The sequence below is a fragment of the Penicillium canescens genome (assembly GCF_028828765.1).
Source record: "Penicillium canescens strain IBT 15451 chromosome Unknown utg000010l_segment0_segment0, whole genome shotgun sequence".
Classification (NCBI taxonomy): domain Eukaryota; kingdom Fungi; phylum Ascomycota; class Eurotiomycetes; order Eurotiales; family Aspergillaceae; genus Penicillium; species Penicillium canescens.
Window position 1 is genome coordinate 4,369,458 of NW_026703972.1, and position 14,873 is coordinate 4,384,330.

The window sequence follows — 14,873 nt, forward strand, 5'->3', positions numbered from 1 at the left end:
ACAGTCGTCAGTATCCTGATCGTTGTAGAAAGGTCATCCACACTTACCACACGCAGCATGACGTGCCAGGTCCTGTATTGGTGTAATTCAAAGGAAGATTGATTATCATTGAGAAGGAAACATGAGGCTATATATATGACAAGAGGATCAAGTTGATTTAAAATCAACTTGGTTCTTTGTATAGACAACTCGGTATTAATTGCGGTGGCGCGGCTTTGTTGCTGATCTGCACCAACCTCATATCACACCAAGCCCACTTATTGTTGATTTGGGACATAAAATTGGATATTGCGGTGCAGCTGGCTTGGCTTACAGGTGAGTACGTAAGTAATCGCTCTCTCACTGCCCTGCCGCAGACCAGCGAACGGCATTTCGCCCACAGCTCATCTGTCTAATATTTCATGCTCATCTATTGTATTCAGTGTTAGTGAACACATCTTCGGAAACGCCATGAAGCTAAAGGACCGTCTGGAGGTTGTCTTTGTAATGGAGGTACTTATTCGTACTCTTGTTAAATATATCCAGATGAATGAATAATAAGCTGAGGATGAGGCGGAGTGCCACTCAAGGCCGAAGCAGTATGTTCGAGAATTTTCAGTGTCGTTGGGCAATCTGCCGCTTATCGCTCCTTACTCAGTTCCTAACCGTTTGTTTTTAACCGTTTGTTCTTAACCCTTTGTTCTTACAGCGAACGAATACAAATCTGGTACAACTGTCTCAAAGACGAAGCATCACTGTTACATCTCGTTGATCCCTTCAGCTCCAGTGAGAGATTTCTTAATATTATTACCCACTCGTCTCGTACTCGTAATTTCCGAGGACTACTTCGTTGTTAACGTAGCTCGCCTACAGAGGATTTCGAAAACAGTTTACCCCCCAACACACACACACGATTTCTTTCCCAGAGGCCCACAAGGACGTCTATTCTGGATCCGCTGCGTTTCAGATTCCCCCGCAGCCAATAATACTGTGTTACGCCTCAAAAAAAGTACCCTCAGCTAGCCAAAGTTAGATTAGCGCATTCTGAGTGGGGCGCTGGGAAAGAAAGCGTATGTGTCTGGGGGGTAAACTGTTTTCGAAATCCGCTGTACAGTTTCCGCAAAGAGCATAAGACTCCCAGATATCCCATATGAGATGTGCTCAAGCTGACCAGAGATAGTAGTTAGCGGTGCGCAAGCGGAACGTGTAAACCCTCTCGCTCACCAAAATCAGGCTTGTCAAGATGGAAACCACGCAACTCAAGTGGAATAAAATCATCAGTCCAGTTGGCTATCACGGTGGTTAATGCCAATGTCTTGATAGGTCTTATCGTGTTGAACTAATGAAGAGCAGCGAGCACCTTAGGCAACAGTGATACTAGGTATGTGATGCAAAAAAACGCTGAAAAGCAAATTCGGAACTCATGCCAACCGTACACCGGTCATACATCCGACTCGGGCACGGTCAGATGGAGCCATGGCACCATGGGCAACTTCTCAGAATGAGTACCCTCTTCAAGCAAGACATCCTGCGAGTAGCGGGGTGAAGTCTGCCACCCGAAGTGGGTAGCGAAAGACATGAAAAGATATCCAATGAAGAAGCCGAGCAGGCAAGCGGCGAGACCGGCGAACGCACCCAGCACAGCAGGCAGCATAATCGTGGGAACGATACGCATAAAAGCATTCTTCGGGCGGTGGTGGTGCGGATGACGATGATCAGAAGGATCGTTGGGCTGAGTCGGCGCAGCCCAGAAAGACGAAATAGACAACGGCGATTTGGACTCAGTGTTGGAGTTGACGTCGGAGTCGACAGACACATCCTTGATCTCTATGTGATCCTGGGATTCAGTCGACTGCGATTCAGTTGGCTGCGATTCAGTTGGCTGGTAATCGTTCTCGGCAATTGAGGTAGACTCCTTCGCATCGAAAAACGACCCGACATGCGTCTTCCAGTACTTCACAGCCCACGGCCCACTCTTCTGCGCGAAGTGATCTGCCTGGTAACCGCCGCGCGCGGGTCGGACACTAACACGAGTGATTTGGTGAGAACCATCCTGGAAACTGACCAGGTCGACGACTGTAGCGTCTGGGGAGACGAGGTTCCCATGTAGATCGTGCAGTTCAACGCGCACCCGGACAATACCCGCTACCAAACCCACGTTGCTTTCGGGCAGGGGACGGCTGTGGATGCTGTAAGTCAATTCCACGGACTTTTCACTCTGGGTGGGATGAGAGGCTCGGTAGAGAGGCGCGGTGAGTTGCATTGTTGTTGATGGGGGGTAGACTTGGTCGTTATTGGCGTAGAGGCTGCCATCTTTGATGGACCAGTCAATGGACTGTGGGTTTTAGCACGAGTATTCCGTGGATTCTGCGTATTCTCGAGAGTGCACATACCAGAAGTGATTTGACGCCGGTTTCGAGGTCATTGGGCGAAGAAACAAAAGGAAGGCGGAGTTGGTGAGACTTGCTGGGCGTTGCGGAGGCGACCGCCAGGCAGAGGACCAACCATGGGAAACGCATGATTAATAGGAGAGTAGAAGGAAAGGAAAGAAAGGGAGTATGGAAAAGGGAAAAGAGACCAAGGGGTAATAAGTAACAAGAAGCCGACTGCACGGCTGAGAGGGAAAGCTAAGGCTTTTGAACCCCAGGACTCCAGAGGTATTATTTTGGAATGGCTGTCTGTCCGAGAAGCATAGAAGGATCAAGAGAGAATGTGGGGTGGATGTGATCTGAAATATAGGAGCCTAAACCTATCCTCTACTCCACATAACAATGAGACGGTGAATAGCAGGCCAGAAAAGGCCGCTTCGGGGGCCGTTTTAAGCCTCCCATTCACCGGCGACGGTCTTGGCGTCACGTGTATCTAAGGACACAGCCAATGTGACCTACTGCCACTTTCACTCTCATTTGGCCGTTGCATGGCGCCTAGCCCCGCAGCGACCTCACTGGAGCGCCGGCCGTTCCTGGTCCCACTCGTGATACTGCCGCTGCGAGCTCGTTCCAACCAGGTCCGGAAAGAAGGAGCCATTCTGTCTCCCCTTTCAGCACCTTTTGAGCACCTTTATTCCCTAGATTCCATAAATACCGACCGCCATGACTCCCGAATTTTCATTCTTCCCGCTCGCCAGCGATCTTCTCATCATCCAATCTGTTTCTCCGGCAGAACCCTGGTGTTTCGAGTGGATTCTATACACTCTTGATCAGTTCCCTATTCCCTGCCGGACACTGCTCCCACATCATGACTTGCCTTTCACGTCCTGATTTGTCAGACGACGAGAGCGACGCGAGCTCAGAACTGCCTGAGATCTTCTCGAACGAAGCCTCAGAAACCGATTCGGTCACCACATATTGTGATGACGAGGATGAATCGGAGTCGGAGGATGAATTTCCCATGGAAGACGAAGAGAAGCAGCTTCCACCGGAGCACTATCTCCAGGAGGCAGAGTGTCTCGATGTCTCCCAGCTTCGGCAAAAACGCTACAGCCCAAGAACCCAAGACAAACTGGATGAGACGCGGGACTATTGGGACAGGTGAGAGCGTGCCACCCCCATGGTTTCTCCAATTGCATTTGGCTAATTATTCCAGGTTTTGCGAGGGCGGAAAGCGGGACCCGGTGGAATGTTTCTTCTGGCTCTCTGACACAGAGGAGACGATCCGTTTTTTGAAAGCTCTCTTTTCCTGGCGCTGTGATCAGCGGAGGGGGAAGAACGGGCGACACACGCCGGGACTGAAGTATAAAAGCTCGCTGGAGACATTCTGGAAATGGTGGCATCTGGTCTACAAGGCTGAAGTCGGGCATGGACTTAGTAAAGATACGATCGTCAAAATCGAGGATGTGAGTCTGTTGGTCTGCTAATCTGTCAGACTGATCTGTTTATGGCTGACAGCCCATAGGTGCTTGCGATAGTTGCGACTGAGAAAAATCTCTGCTTCGATCGGCGACCGAAGGCGACCATGTATATTGAAGATGTGGCCGAGTTTGCTCGAGTGGTACTGTCTACGACGGAGATGACTTTCCCTTGTGGCTGGTACCGGGTGCAGCTCCTCCTGTACTGTCAACTGGCCGCCATCACTGGCAGCCGGCCTGGAGCGCTCTTGAACCTTCGTTACCGGGACCTCATGTTGACCCTGGTACGAGATCCAAATGGCCACCTTCCTCGGCTTTTCATTTATATGAGGCCGGAATTCACGAAATCATTTCTTGGCAAGAAGGAATCGTAAGAATATTCCCCTAGCCCTGAATCCCTCGTTTATATCCATGGTTCTATTCACCTTGCCCTATCGTTGTCCTTCCATTCCTCTTTTACCCTCCTCACAGCGATACGAGCTCGAATCAGGTCAGCTTAGCTGATTGCAATAGGAATACCTTCCCTATCCCGGAGGTCATTTTTGATCCTACGCTGGTCCTTAGCCCGCACGTTTTCTTGTTGGGCTTGCTTTTTCGAATCGGGGCTTTCAAGACGCTTTCTAAAGACGGTCGCGTGATGAACTGTCCAGAAAATTTGTATAGTCTTCGGGTTTTGAATGGACTTGGACAGCAGGAGTTGAAGTTGAGACCGGAAATTCTTGATCAATATGTTTTTTGTCACGCATTGAGAGAACCCAATGGGATCCGAATTGCCCTGGAACAGAATCTGACAGGCGGCTGGCTACGTTATCGTATGAAACGTGGGGGCGAAATTACGGGCTTTGAAGAGGTCACGAAGCCCTATGGCCTCCGGTACGGCGCGGCGAAAGCATTCAATGATAGTCGTGAGTGGCCCTTGTTTAGACTCTGCGCTTCTTGACTAATAAGTCCAAACTATACAGCGGATGTGTCAAATGAACTACAAAATGTGATGCTCCAGCATGCCAGCATTAACACATTTGTTCGGCACTACAGTGTTGGTATCCACGTCGATGCTCAGGCAATTGTCCGAGGCATGCCCGCTCAGAAGCAGCTCATGCGTTTTGCCTGCTCGATGAGTCGGTCTATCGATCCGCGCAGGCCATATAGGCTAGAAGATTCGAGCTCTGTCAATCAAATCCCGCGTGTGATTGCCATGGAAGAGTTCAAGCAAGCACGAGAGCAGGCCCGGGACATGAAAAGACGAACGTTTGAAAATGCTCAGTTCGCTCTCCAGCGCGAGTTTGGTGATGATCCTCCGCAGAAAGGGTCAGTTTCTCGTCATCTGCGGAAACTCCACAGACGATGGGTACTGCAAAACAAAAAAGTGGACAAGTTACGCAAGAAATTTGAACGTGCAGAGGAGCAGTATAATCTTGCTGTACGTGATTTGCGAAACGAAAAAGGACGACAACGCAATCGCTTGATTCGTGAGAACTTGGAGCGGTATAAGAACGAGCAACCGGTGATCGACAGCGAACGGCAACTATCCGGAAAGATGGTCGACGAAGAAGTAAAGGTCGCTTTAGAAAGCACCGGCTATATGACACCACAGCATATGACCCTTATCGACACTGTCCTGACGATGCCGGGTACGACGGTTGAGAAAGAGTATGAGCGTCGAATTGCTGCAATCAATGCAGTGATTGCGGTATGTGATGCAGAAGAGGGCGCACCCTCGCGGCCTCGTGTCACCCAAAAACGCTCCGCCGATGCTGCCAATATGCCACCGGCTGTCACCTTGCCTAAAAGGCAGAATCCAATCCCTTCACATAAGAGCGACGATATGTTTTCCCAGGCTATCGCTTCGGTTTGCGTCAAATCTCCAACAGAGAGACCAACGATCTGCTTTATTTGCCTTGGTAGCCCTATGCTGCCACAAAGCGATCGCATGAGAACGTACAAGAATTCTGGATCTCTGAGCCGACACTTCGTCAACAAGCATATCAAGCCGTTTCCAAATGACATGCGTTTTGGGTGCTCTATCTGCGGAGAGAAGTTGGAGTCGAAGTCTGCGCTACTGAACCATGCAGAAAGGGTGCATGGAACCGTCTCCCGCTCTTCTAGAACAGCTCTTGGTATGGCATAAATACGAAATAGTCTCCGTTTTCTCACTTCATGAAGATGTTACCGGAGTTCAGGGTTATGGGTGCGATACTTGTTATCTCAGCTGGGATTTATAGACTTATTTAGGTTTTGGTAGAGCTGGTCTTTGCCGTGTGACAAGAATGTTTGATCTTCGCTTCCACGAATCTGGTCAATCCTGGGTAAAAGACACTTTGTAGTCACGGGGTATGACCACATGTACTGTATCACCTTTCTCGTGTTGTGGTCTTCATTTCTTTACTGGGTGTAGCCGTTCTAAGCATAAGAGTCGTCTCCTGGCAGGCCGCGTCTTCCCTTTATTTTCCCGAGCCACAGTCTCCTTGGAGCCTCAAACTAGAGATAGGCCATATTATTGACGGACCGACGAGGCCACCAGTGCACCTGTCTGTGCTTTATTTCTAGGCCTTTGGTGTGGGTTGCCTTCTATTTTTGAAGCCTATAAGCAGTCGCGAATTACGAGTCCGAATCATGAAGCTGTAGTATGGTATCACAGCTAAGAACTCGATTGCAAGCGACAAGTAAAACGGGGCATCGGTCTCCGGGCGTCTTCCAAATGGCGTTATACACCCCGTACCTTACGGACAATTTAACGTTGTTTGCCTGGATACTGGATACTACTAAATTGTAGTATTGAGGACGACCAATTGATAATAAGATAATTGACCTGATGATCTATTGTATGATCCACAGTCTATGTAATCGCGCCAGGCCCATCAACACCCTCCTGGTATTGAAAGCTGTGTGGGGCACGATTACTGTGTGTTACAACACAGTTATTCCGGTATGGTGAAGATTACCATACAAAACACACAGAGATATTCTCCGGTAATGAATAACCAAGTGTGACAATACGGTGCGGGGAAATCACAGAATTTCCCCCCATCGGAGTTGACACCCAATTTTGCCACCATTGAGCCAACCCTGAGCCAACCCTGAGCCTACCCTGAGCCTACCCTGAGCCTACCCTGAGCCATCCCTGAGCCAACCCTGAGCCATCCCTGAGCCAACCCTGAGCCAACCCTGAACCTACCCTGAGCCTACCCTGAGCCTACCCTGAGTCCACCATGAGCCTATCCTGAGCTCACCCTGAGCCAACCCTGAGCCCACCCTGAGCCTCGGTGCTCAAGGAAGACATAACAAATACAAATTCTTATGTACTCACTGTTCAAGTTCAACATTTTAGATTCTGTTTTGTTTTGGGATTTTTTAGAACGTGTGGCTGTATTTTGTCTCTGTCAAGACTATAATGTTCTTTGATCTCAATCTGCTCAACTTGAATAATATGCGGCCTTACATAATGCTATTTACCATAAGATCCAGCGAGCTACGGGAAATAGACGTGATCACGCTTGGGCAGAATGGGTTCGCTATGTCTAGATTTCTTAACACTTGTTCGATACGGGGCTATAAACGCAATTCACACTACAAGAGAGCAGAGCAGCTCTTGCGAGAATGACTAGATCATCCCTCGGGCGATGCTTGGCCGCCAACAGTGGTTGCTACTGGATTTTAGCAAAATACGATATGTTGTTAGCAATACTTACATTTCTTAGAAAATTAATCGATCCTGCCGTCTCGGTGGCGGATAAGAAATCCACCGCAGCGGAATCAATTGGCCAGCGCTCTAGATCATTCACGCCAACAACGCCTTCATCTTTGTCATATTTCTGCATGAGCCGCATCGTGATTGACGGAAGCGCGGCAATATATGCAGCTTCGGATTGCTGTGACGTGCAATCTACACAAAATTCTAGAGACGCTGTCGTTTATTAGCCAGACAAAGCAAGAGAGGTTCACCAACAGACCTATTTTGATGGTCCCGTCAATCCCGAACAATATATCGTTACACGCAAGAGACTGATGTGCAAGGCCAAATAATGCTAAATACCAGGCACCATCGAGGATCTAAAATGTCAGGACAGCTCATCAAACAGGCTACGAAGGGCAAACCTGGCACATGATGGATCCCAATTCTGTTTCGCTGGGATAAAGTGTGGGAGAAATCACAACATGCGCGAGGGTTAACGGCAAGTCGTCAACCAAAAAGAACGCGAGCTCGTCGTGCATATAGCATTCATGCAAGGTGAGGACGTTCCTATGCTCAAGACGCCCGAATTTGTGGATTAATCTTTGAGCGTTCTGCCTCCGGTATGTCCGGATGGCAACTATGCGAGACGGACGGGTACGGCGTGTGGCAACCGTAACTTTCCCGGCAATCTCATATGCAATTACCTCCCGATAGGTATCCCATGGCGACTCTTGTCTTACAATCAAGACGGACGCAATATCTCCAACACCGCACAAGCGTGGTAGGCAAAGGCTCTTACGACGCCCAGTGACAACCTTCGATTGACTATGGCGGCGCAGTCCGGCAGCTTTCGTGGCGGCAGCCGTCTGAGCCTCGCAGGTGGTGGGTCCCAACATTGAAGTGGGGAGCTGGGATTGGGCTTTGATAGTGTCAAGGTCACATATCATGTTCTCTGTGTATGGCTTGGTCATGATGTGAGAAGTGTGTTACTTCCAGTTTGATCAGCGCAAGCATTGAAAGGGAAGTGTGATCCTATTTATTTATACGCGCAGTGATACGAATTGGTTTTTACTGGACCCCAATATCTTTTTCGATAATTTGAACGTTTTCTTGTTTTCTCAGCTCAAAGATGATCGCAGTATGATCGACCGCCATAAGATGATGCTGCCGACCCACGGTCCCCACCTAACATTATCACCGGTACATATTGCGTGTTACGACAGATGATCAGCTGTTCAGCCCTCATTAACATGGCGCCTTGAGTCAACTGAGGTCTTGTTTCACTAGAATCGACACATGGCCTGACTGCTCAGTATATTGGGCTCTCAATTAGCTACCTCAGGATTCTGTTGCCCACAGCAGTACTAAATGTTAAAGGGATGTTATCCTCGAACGACATCTAGATTTTGTATGACCGAAACATTGAGGGTGTGATGCTGCCTGCTTTCAAGTATCAAGGCTTCAGATATGTCAGACCATAGGATACGGCATTTTTCTGTTGCCTCTATCCTTATTGGGTATTATCGATCGAATCTTGTAATTGCTCGGGCTTACTGAGAGGACTACATTGTCTACAATAAATTGTTCAACCCATCGTCGTACCTGGTGATCCCATATTCCATGGACTGATGGATCTGTGGCTTAGTAGATTCTCAATCAACAATTCTGAGTTACATGTCCAACCCATTGCAATGGCTAGTCATGCTGCCAAGGGTAGCTAAGAAGAATGAGGAGCTTCTCAATCATACAGCCGTTCCTCATCCGCAGCAGCACACCTCCGGCACTTGTCTTCTGGCTGTGTCTGTGCATAACAAAAGCCGGACACAGCATGTATTTCCAATCCTTCCCTCACAATAATCTCTTCGTACCTGCTCAGTAGCAGTTGTGTGGCGAGGTGCATCGTGGCCCACTCCCTGGATGAAATGGTGTCGGAAGCTGAGATGTGATCAGATACCGCTTGTAGGTATTGAATCGTATCGTTTACCATGTTTGTACTGATTGCTGTAACGCTTACACGTCTCTTTCGTTGCATCTCTTGCGTTGCCAGTTTTCGTGAGACGGTTGAGGATTTGGCTGCTCTCTTTTTCCCTTCCGGAGGGGATAGGTCTTGAGTTTCAGCCTTCATGTCGCTATGAGGCGATGTAGAGTCCCTTGGGCTAGCAATAGAGGTAGCAAGAGATGTAGCTACAGAGTCAAGCAGGGACCGGTCAACGGACGGTTGGAAAATCTGGCTTGCGTTGCCGCGATCCCCGTGGATGAATTGGCCGACGACCCGTCGGAAGTTTTCATCCGATTCATTGCCTCCATGAAACAGGTTTGTTAGCCAATGAATTCCTCGAGAAAGGGGATCTAGAAGGATGATACCAGCTTGCCATGTATGTCCGTTTTGACCTTCTGTGTCTGGGGTAATGGGCCTGTTCGATGCCCGTGACAATTTGTAATCCATAATTGTTTGGTTCCCCTAGTACGGGTATTGTAATGACAAGATCTTGTAGGGAACGAAAAACTTGAGAGAATTGACCATAAGGACAATCACGACCTATAAATATTGTGGGCAGAAGCGGTCATGTCAACCTTGAAAAGTATATTCACAGTTTACATTTTCGCGGGTTAGCCTTATCAGCACCGGCTCCTAGGAGCACTGTGAATGTCAATATGTTGTCTCAATCGCGGTACATACACCCACGCGACGATGGGACCAAGGATATCCGTATCCACATGGAGCCCGAGCCACTAATTGATTTGAAGGAGATTCCCAGGAGCAACATGGCTGCCAGATCATAGTTGGTCATGAATAGGAACGTGTGGAAGGGAGTTGTATTTCCGACGCCTCGGGGTTTGTTATTGCCTCATCATTCAGCCGCACCGAAAGCCACACACTACAGAATTGCTAAGACCGCCCAAGGATTAGATTGATTGACTGAATTTAATGCGTGTTCATCTTTTGATTTGACTAGCCAACCGATCATGGCCGATGTTACAGCAGTGTCGTCACGTTAACGCTCATCCTGGAGTTGCTTGGTGCAAAAGACATGTTGGCTGTCGATCACCTGTGTATAAATTTTCATCAACCGTTGTACAGTATGTGTAGGGACTTTACAAAGCTGACTTCGGAAACATGTGAGGCATCCAGGAATTACATAGCCAGGAAATTGTACGAAGCTTGCAGGACGTTATTGATCCATTGATATTTTTGTTGGCGGCTGTATCAGCCCGTGGAAATCCACATATTAGTCCTGGTATCTCCCTTGTCCTCGTGAGGGTCTCACGTATACATAGAGATGGATGGTGTTTCAAGATGAACTATCAATGTTAAGAACAAATATAGTTGACTCTAACTACAAGATGTAGGGCGAGAAAGCCGCTTCTGCTTCCTCGCGTTCAAGGGAGCCAGGATGCATGTCCCGCATATCATTTCTCCACGCATCGATTATGCTTCATGTATAACCTTGAACAATGCGACTAGAGCTCCCAGGAATTAACACCGTCTTTCCAGGAATGGGACGAGAAATTTCGGTGGCCAAATAAGCCCAGACTTCATGCTCAGGCATGTAAGGGCCCAGCGAGAATAAAGTCCTACTACGTGCTTTTTCAAGCATCTATATATTGCACTCTTCCTACTTGATCACAGATACCACTCGAAAATAGAATTCTCCAAACGGAAGATTACACCCCAGATCTCACAATCACCCCGAGGCATTTACAGCTATTCCTCATCATGGCCTGGAGTCCTACTCATCTCCAACGGGTATTGGGCCAAGCATTGGGCGATCCCCTGCACCGTGAGCGGTGCATATGGGATCACTGTCAAAACACCGTGCCGATTGATTCCCGGATAAATGGAGTATTGTGCTTTCAGCTCTCCCAGAACTCTTCTTTCGCATATCCTTTAGCGCAAAGATTATCTTTGGCTGCAAAGCAACTTTTTTGTTTTGAATGCAGACGCCATAGCTCTCGACGAAAGGCGTGGGCCGACCAAATTTTGCGTTTGTTAGATGCTCGCCTGGATCAAGCCAAAGATGTCATGGGTCAATCGGAAATTCATGATTCGCCTCTATTGATACATGCGTGGCCAAGCAGCATGCCCTACAGCGTTGACATGGCCGTGTTCCCCAATGAAGCATTCTCAAAAACAAGGAAAGACTGCCCGAAGAGGCAAATCGAGCGGTGCTTAGGTTGGCCGGAGCCGTGAAAATCCGTCGTCCGGATCTTCTCAAGACGAGAAGCCCCTTCAGTTGAGCTGTATCCGTTACATGCCTCCAGTGATAAGCACGGTGTTCTCCGATAAAGAAAGTTGATTGACGTTCTCTGGCAACTGTCGCATGTTTCCCACGGAAGTGGCCACCCGAAAGCTTTTGCTTTTGCACAACCCACCTGCAGCCTGCTACTCTCCTCGCGGGATCTGAGTCAGATCATGAGTTGAGCTTGACTCTGTTTTGTGACGCTCTGTGGTGATGGACTGCAAGCCAATCGAGGTGTCTGTTGTTTCTTTTCCATGGCTTTTTATGTTTGTTGGGGACACCTCTGGGGATAGGGCAGCTGATCGCCGCGTGCGTTCGGATTCAGAAACAGTAGCAGAGATATCTGGGAGATATTTTGAACGGAAGTGGCCACCCGAAAACTTTTGCTTTTTCAAAACCCACCCGCCCCACCTGCTACTCTCCTCGCGGGATCTGAGTCAGATGATGAGTTGAGCTTGACTCTGTTTTGTGACGCTCTGTGGTGACGGACTGCAAGCCAATCGAGGTGTCTGTTGTTTCTTTTCCATGGCTTTTTATGTTTGTTGGGGACACCTCTGGGGATGGGGCAGCTGATCGCCGCGTGCGTTCGGATTCAGAAACAGTAGCAGGGATATCTGGGAGATATTTTGATCGACAGGGAGAAAAGATTTTGGATGAATTTTGAAGCTTTCGCTTAAGCTTCGGGAAACAAGAAGTTAACATTTTTTGATAAGTCCCAATTGTATTGCGCTTGTAGTGTGTAGAAGACTGACAAAATGGTAGTTTGAGGAGATATAGAGTTGGGAAGTGACTATTACATCCGAAGGATTATTAGGAACCGGATAGAAGACGATAACTCCGGTCAAACGATTTTGGTGCCGTTGCCAGGGAGACACATGGGCCGTGGTCTGTAAAAGCGAGTGATATTTAATTTAGGTAACTCTCGTGATATGAAGCACTATCTGAAATCGAAATCTGCATCACCGTCGTTCAGATGGTTCGCAGTCACAATAACGTCACAATTAACTTCAACGAACTCTACTCGATTTAGGATCGAATGCATCAGGAATACACTTGCAGGCCACCATTAGGGATATCATCTGCAATGTATGTTGTAAGGCTTCACCTGTCGCCCAATTCCTCATATAACTGAGTATTTGGGTGAACAACAGGTGAGATCGAGCATCAACGGTTGAGGTAACTGTTTACTGAACTATTCAACGCTGTTGAAAACCAGACCCGAGGGGTTATGAGTGCAATCACAGCAGCCTTGGTGTGACTTTGCCGGTCTATAAAGGGCTCTCGAGCAGAACTTTTCCTCCATTTCATTTCCACAGCCACGATGGACCATCCCACCTCGCCTTCCCCAATTGACCGGCCAGCCAAGAGACAGCGTCTGGTATCCCAAGATGGAGAAGATGATTCCAAGTTGGAAAACCACACACAAGAATCTTCAAACGGCACAATCGTCGAACCCAAGGTCGGTCATACCTCTTCCGCAGGAAATGAACAGAAACACTAATACTCTGCAGATCCCAGTGACACCTGGTGCCCTGACGGCGGAGTTTATGAAAATTCTACAATACAATGACACCCTCGCTACGCCAGCCCTGAAACTGCTCGACTTGTACTTTTGCCTATGGGAATGCTACGTGGTCAAATCTGCCGAGAAGATGCGACTTGAGGATGAGCAGCGACAGCTTCAAGAGTTGAATGAGTGGCTAGCAAGCGACAGTGACATCCTTCTGCAGCTTTGCGAGGAACAGAAACTGGTATTGTGGGATCGAAAACGAGCAGTTCAGGCCCTTTGTAACGGTGTGATTTCAGCCTTGCAAGCGAGCGATCCTCAAGCCTATCACGTTGATGGGAATTGATAAGGTCTCAGTTTTGTTTGGGGCTCATGGATAAGGACACGTTTGGATATTACTCCTATGTATTGGTGCTCTGTACCAGTTATTTTCGCTGATTATAGAGAATGCGAATGCAATTGCGGATGAAATTAATTGGGTTCTGTGACGGAGTGTCAACGTTCCACAGCTGTTGATATTTCCAGCGCTTGGTTTTCGAGATCTTAGGATCTGCCGTAAAGCCCTCCTAACGTGCCCTGGTCTTCTATAATTGAAGATAAATAAGATCTCTGCTCAGCTTGCGGCATCTTGTCCCTCCCAACCCGTTAAATGCTACTTTATACACTTCTGTAATTTCCCACCAGGAGATCCTGAATTGAAATGGACGAAATGAGCGAGTATTGTCCGTACATGTTTCTTCAATGCGTGTTTTGTGCTAAAGTTAGTGACTGTGATTTCGATCTTGACCTTCACGCCATCTGGCAGAAGTCTTCTGGTATATCGACAACGCCCTCATGTCTTGCCATGGACCTGGATCCGCGACATATTATCTAGGATAAAACCGAGCCTGCAGAATATGGGACCGGGGGTCTCCCTAGAATGAATGTTTTTTAACCCCAATAACGACAATCCCTCCGGCTTCAAGTGGACGGGTCCAGATTCTCCGTTCATTTCTACTCAGGCTAGCGATAATTTCTACATGTCAGCGTTCGCTTGTTTTTCCCCGAAGAGGTGCAATAGATAGAGCGTCGACTATCTCGGTTTGGTTCGACATCTGGCGAGACTATAGGAGAGCATATATTCTTTTTTCCCTGGGTTGAAACGGCCCTGCGGAATCTGTGTCGGGTACGCAGGCAGGCAGTTGCTAGACACAGTCACCCGACATAGGATTGGTGAAATAGCCATTAGCTTCCGCATGACTCTATGGCCTAGTATGGAGCCTCTACCGCATTCCACGACGGCTATTCATGCCCTTCTTACTGTAAATACGTGCCAAATATAGAATGCTTCCATGCGGTAATTCTCTTTCAATCGCGGCTCTGTCGTATTATCTCCAAGTTGTTAAAGTAAGACATAGGACAGATATAAACATGCAAAGCTTCACTCTTCTCTTGCGTTGTCCAAAAACCCGGTAGATTGAGTCTGCAAGGGTGATCCCAGTCATCGAGGATCCTAGTCAATCGACCCCGAGATGATTCCAGTGCCTGCTCAAAGAAGCGCAGCCGAGACGGCTGCTTGTCGTGGCGCAGCTGAAGTCCATCCCTCTCTTTAGTCAGGTGTCTGCTAGCCTCCTTCAAGATCTGATT

The 14,873-nt window shown here is 48.2% G+C and overlaps 1 protein-coding gene across 1 annotated transcript; it reads right to left on the minus strand.

Annotated features, from left to right (window-relative positions):
- Positions 1-1,420: 1,420 nt before the first annotated feature.
- On the minus strand, positions 1,421-2,498 carry N7446_012672 (uncharacterized protein; the record flags this gene model as incomplete). Its single annotated transcript, XM_058521414.1, has 2 exons — positions 1,421-2,314; positions 2,373-2,498. 2 exons carry the CDS (start codon positions 2,496-2,498, stop codon positions 1,421-1,423), a joined length of 1,020 nt encoding a protein of 339 aa, XP_058366780.1.
- Positions 2,499-14,873: the final 12,375 nt, after the last annotated feature.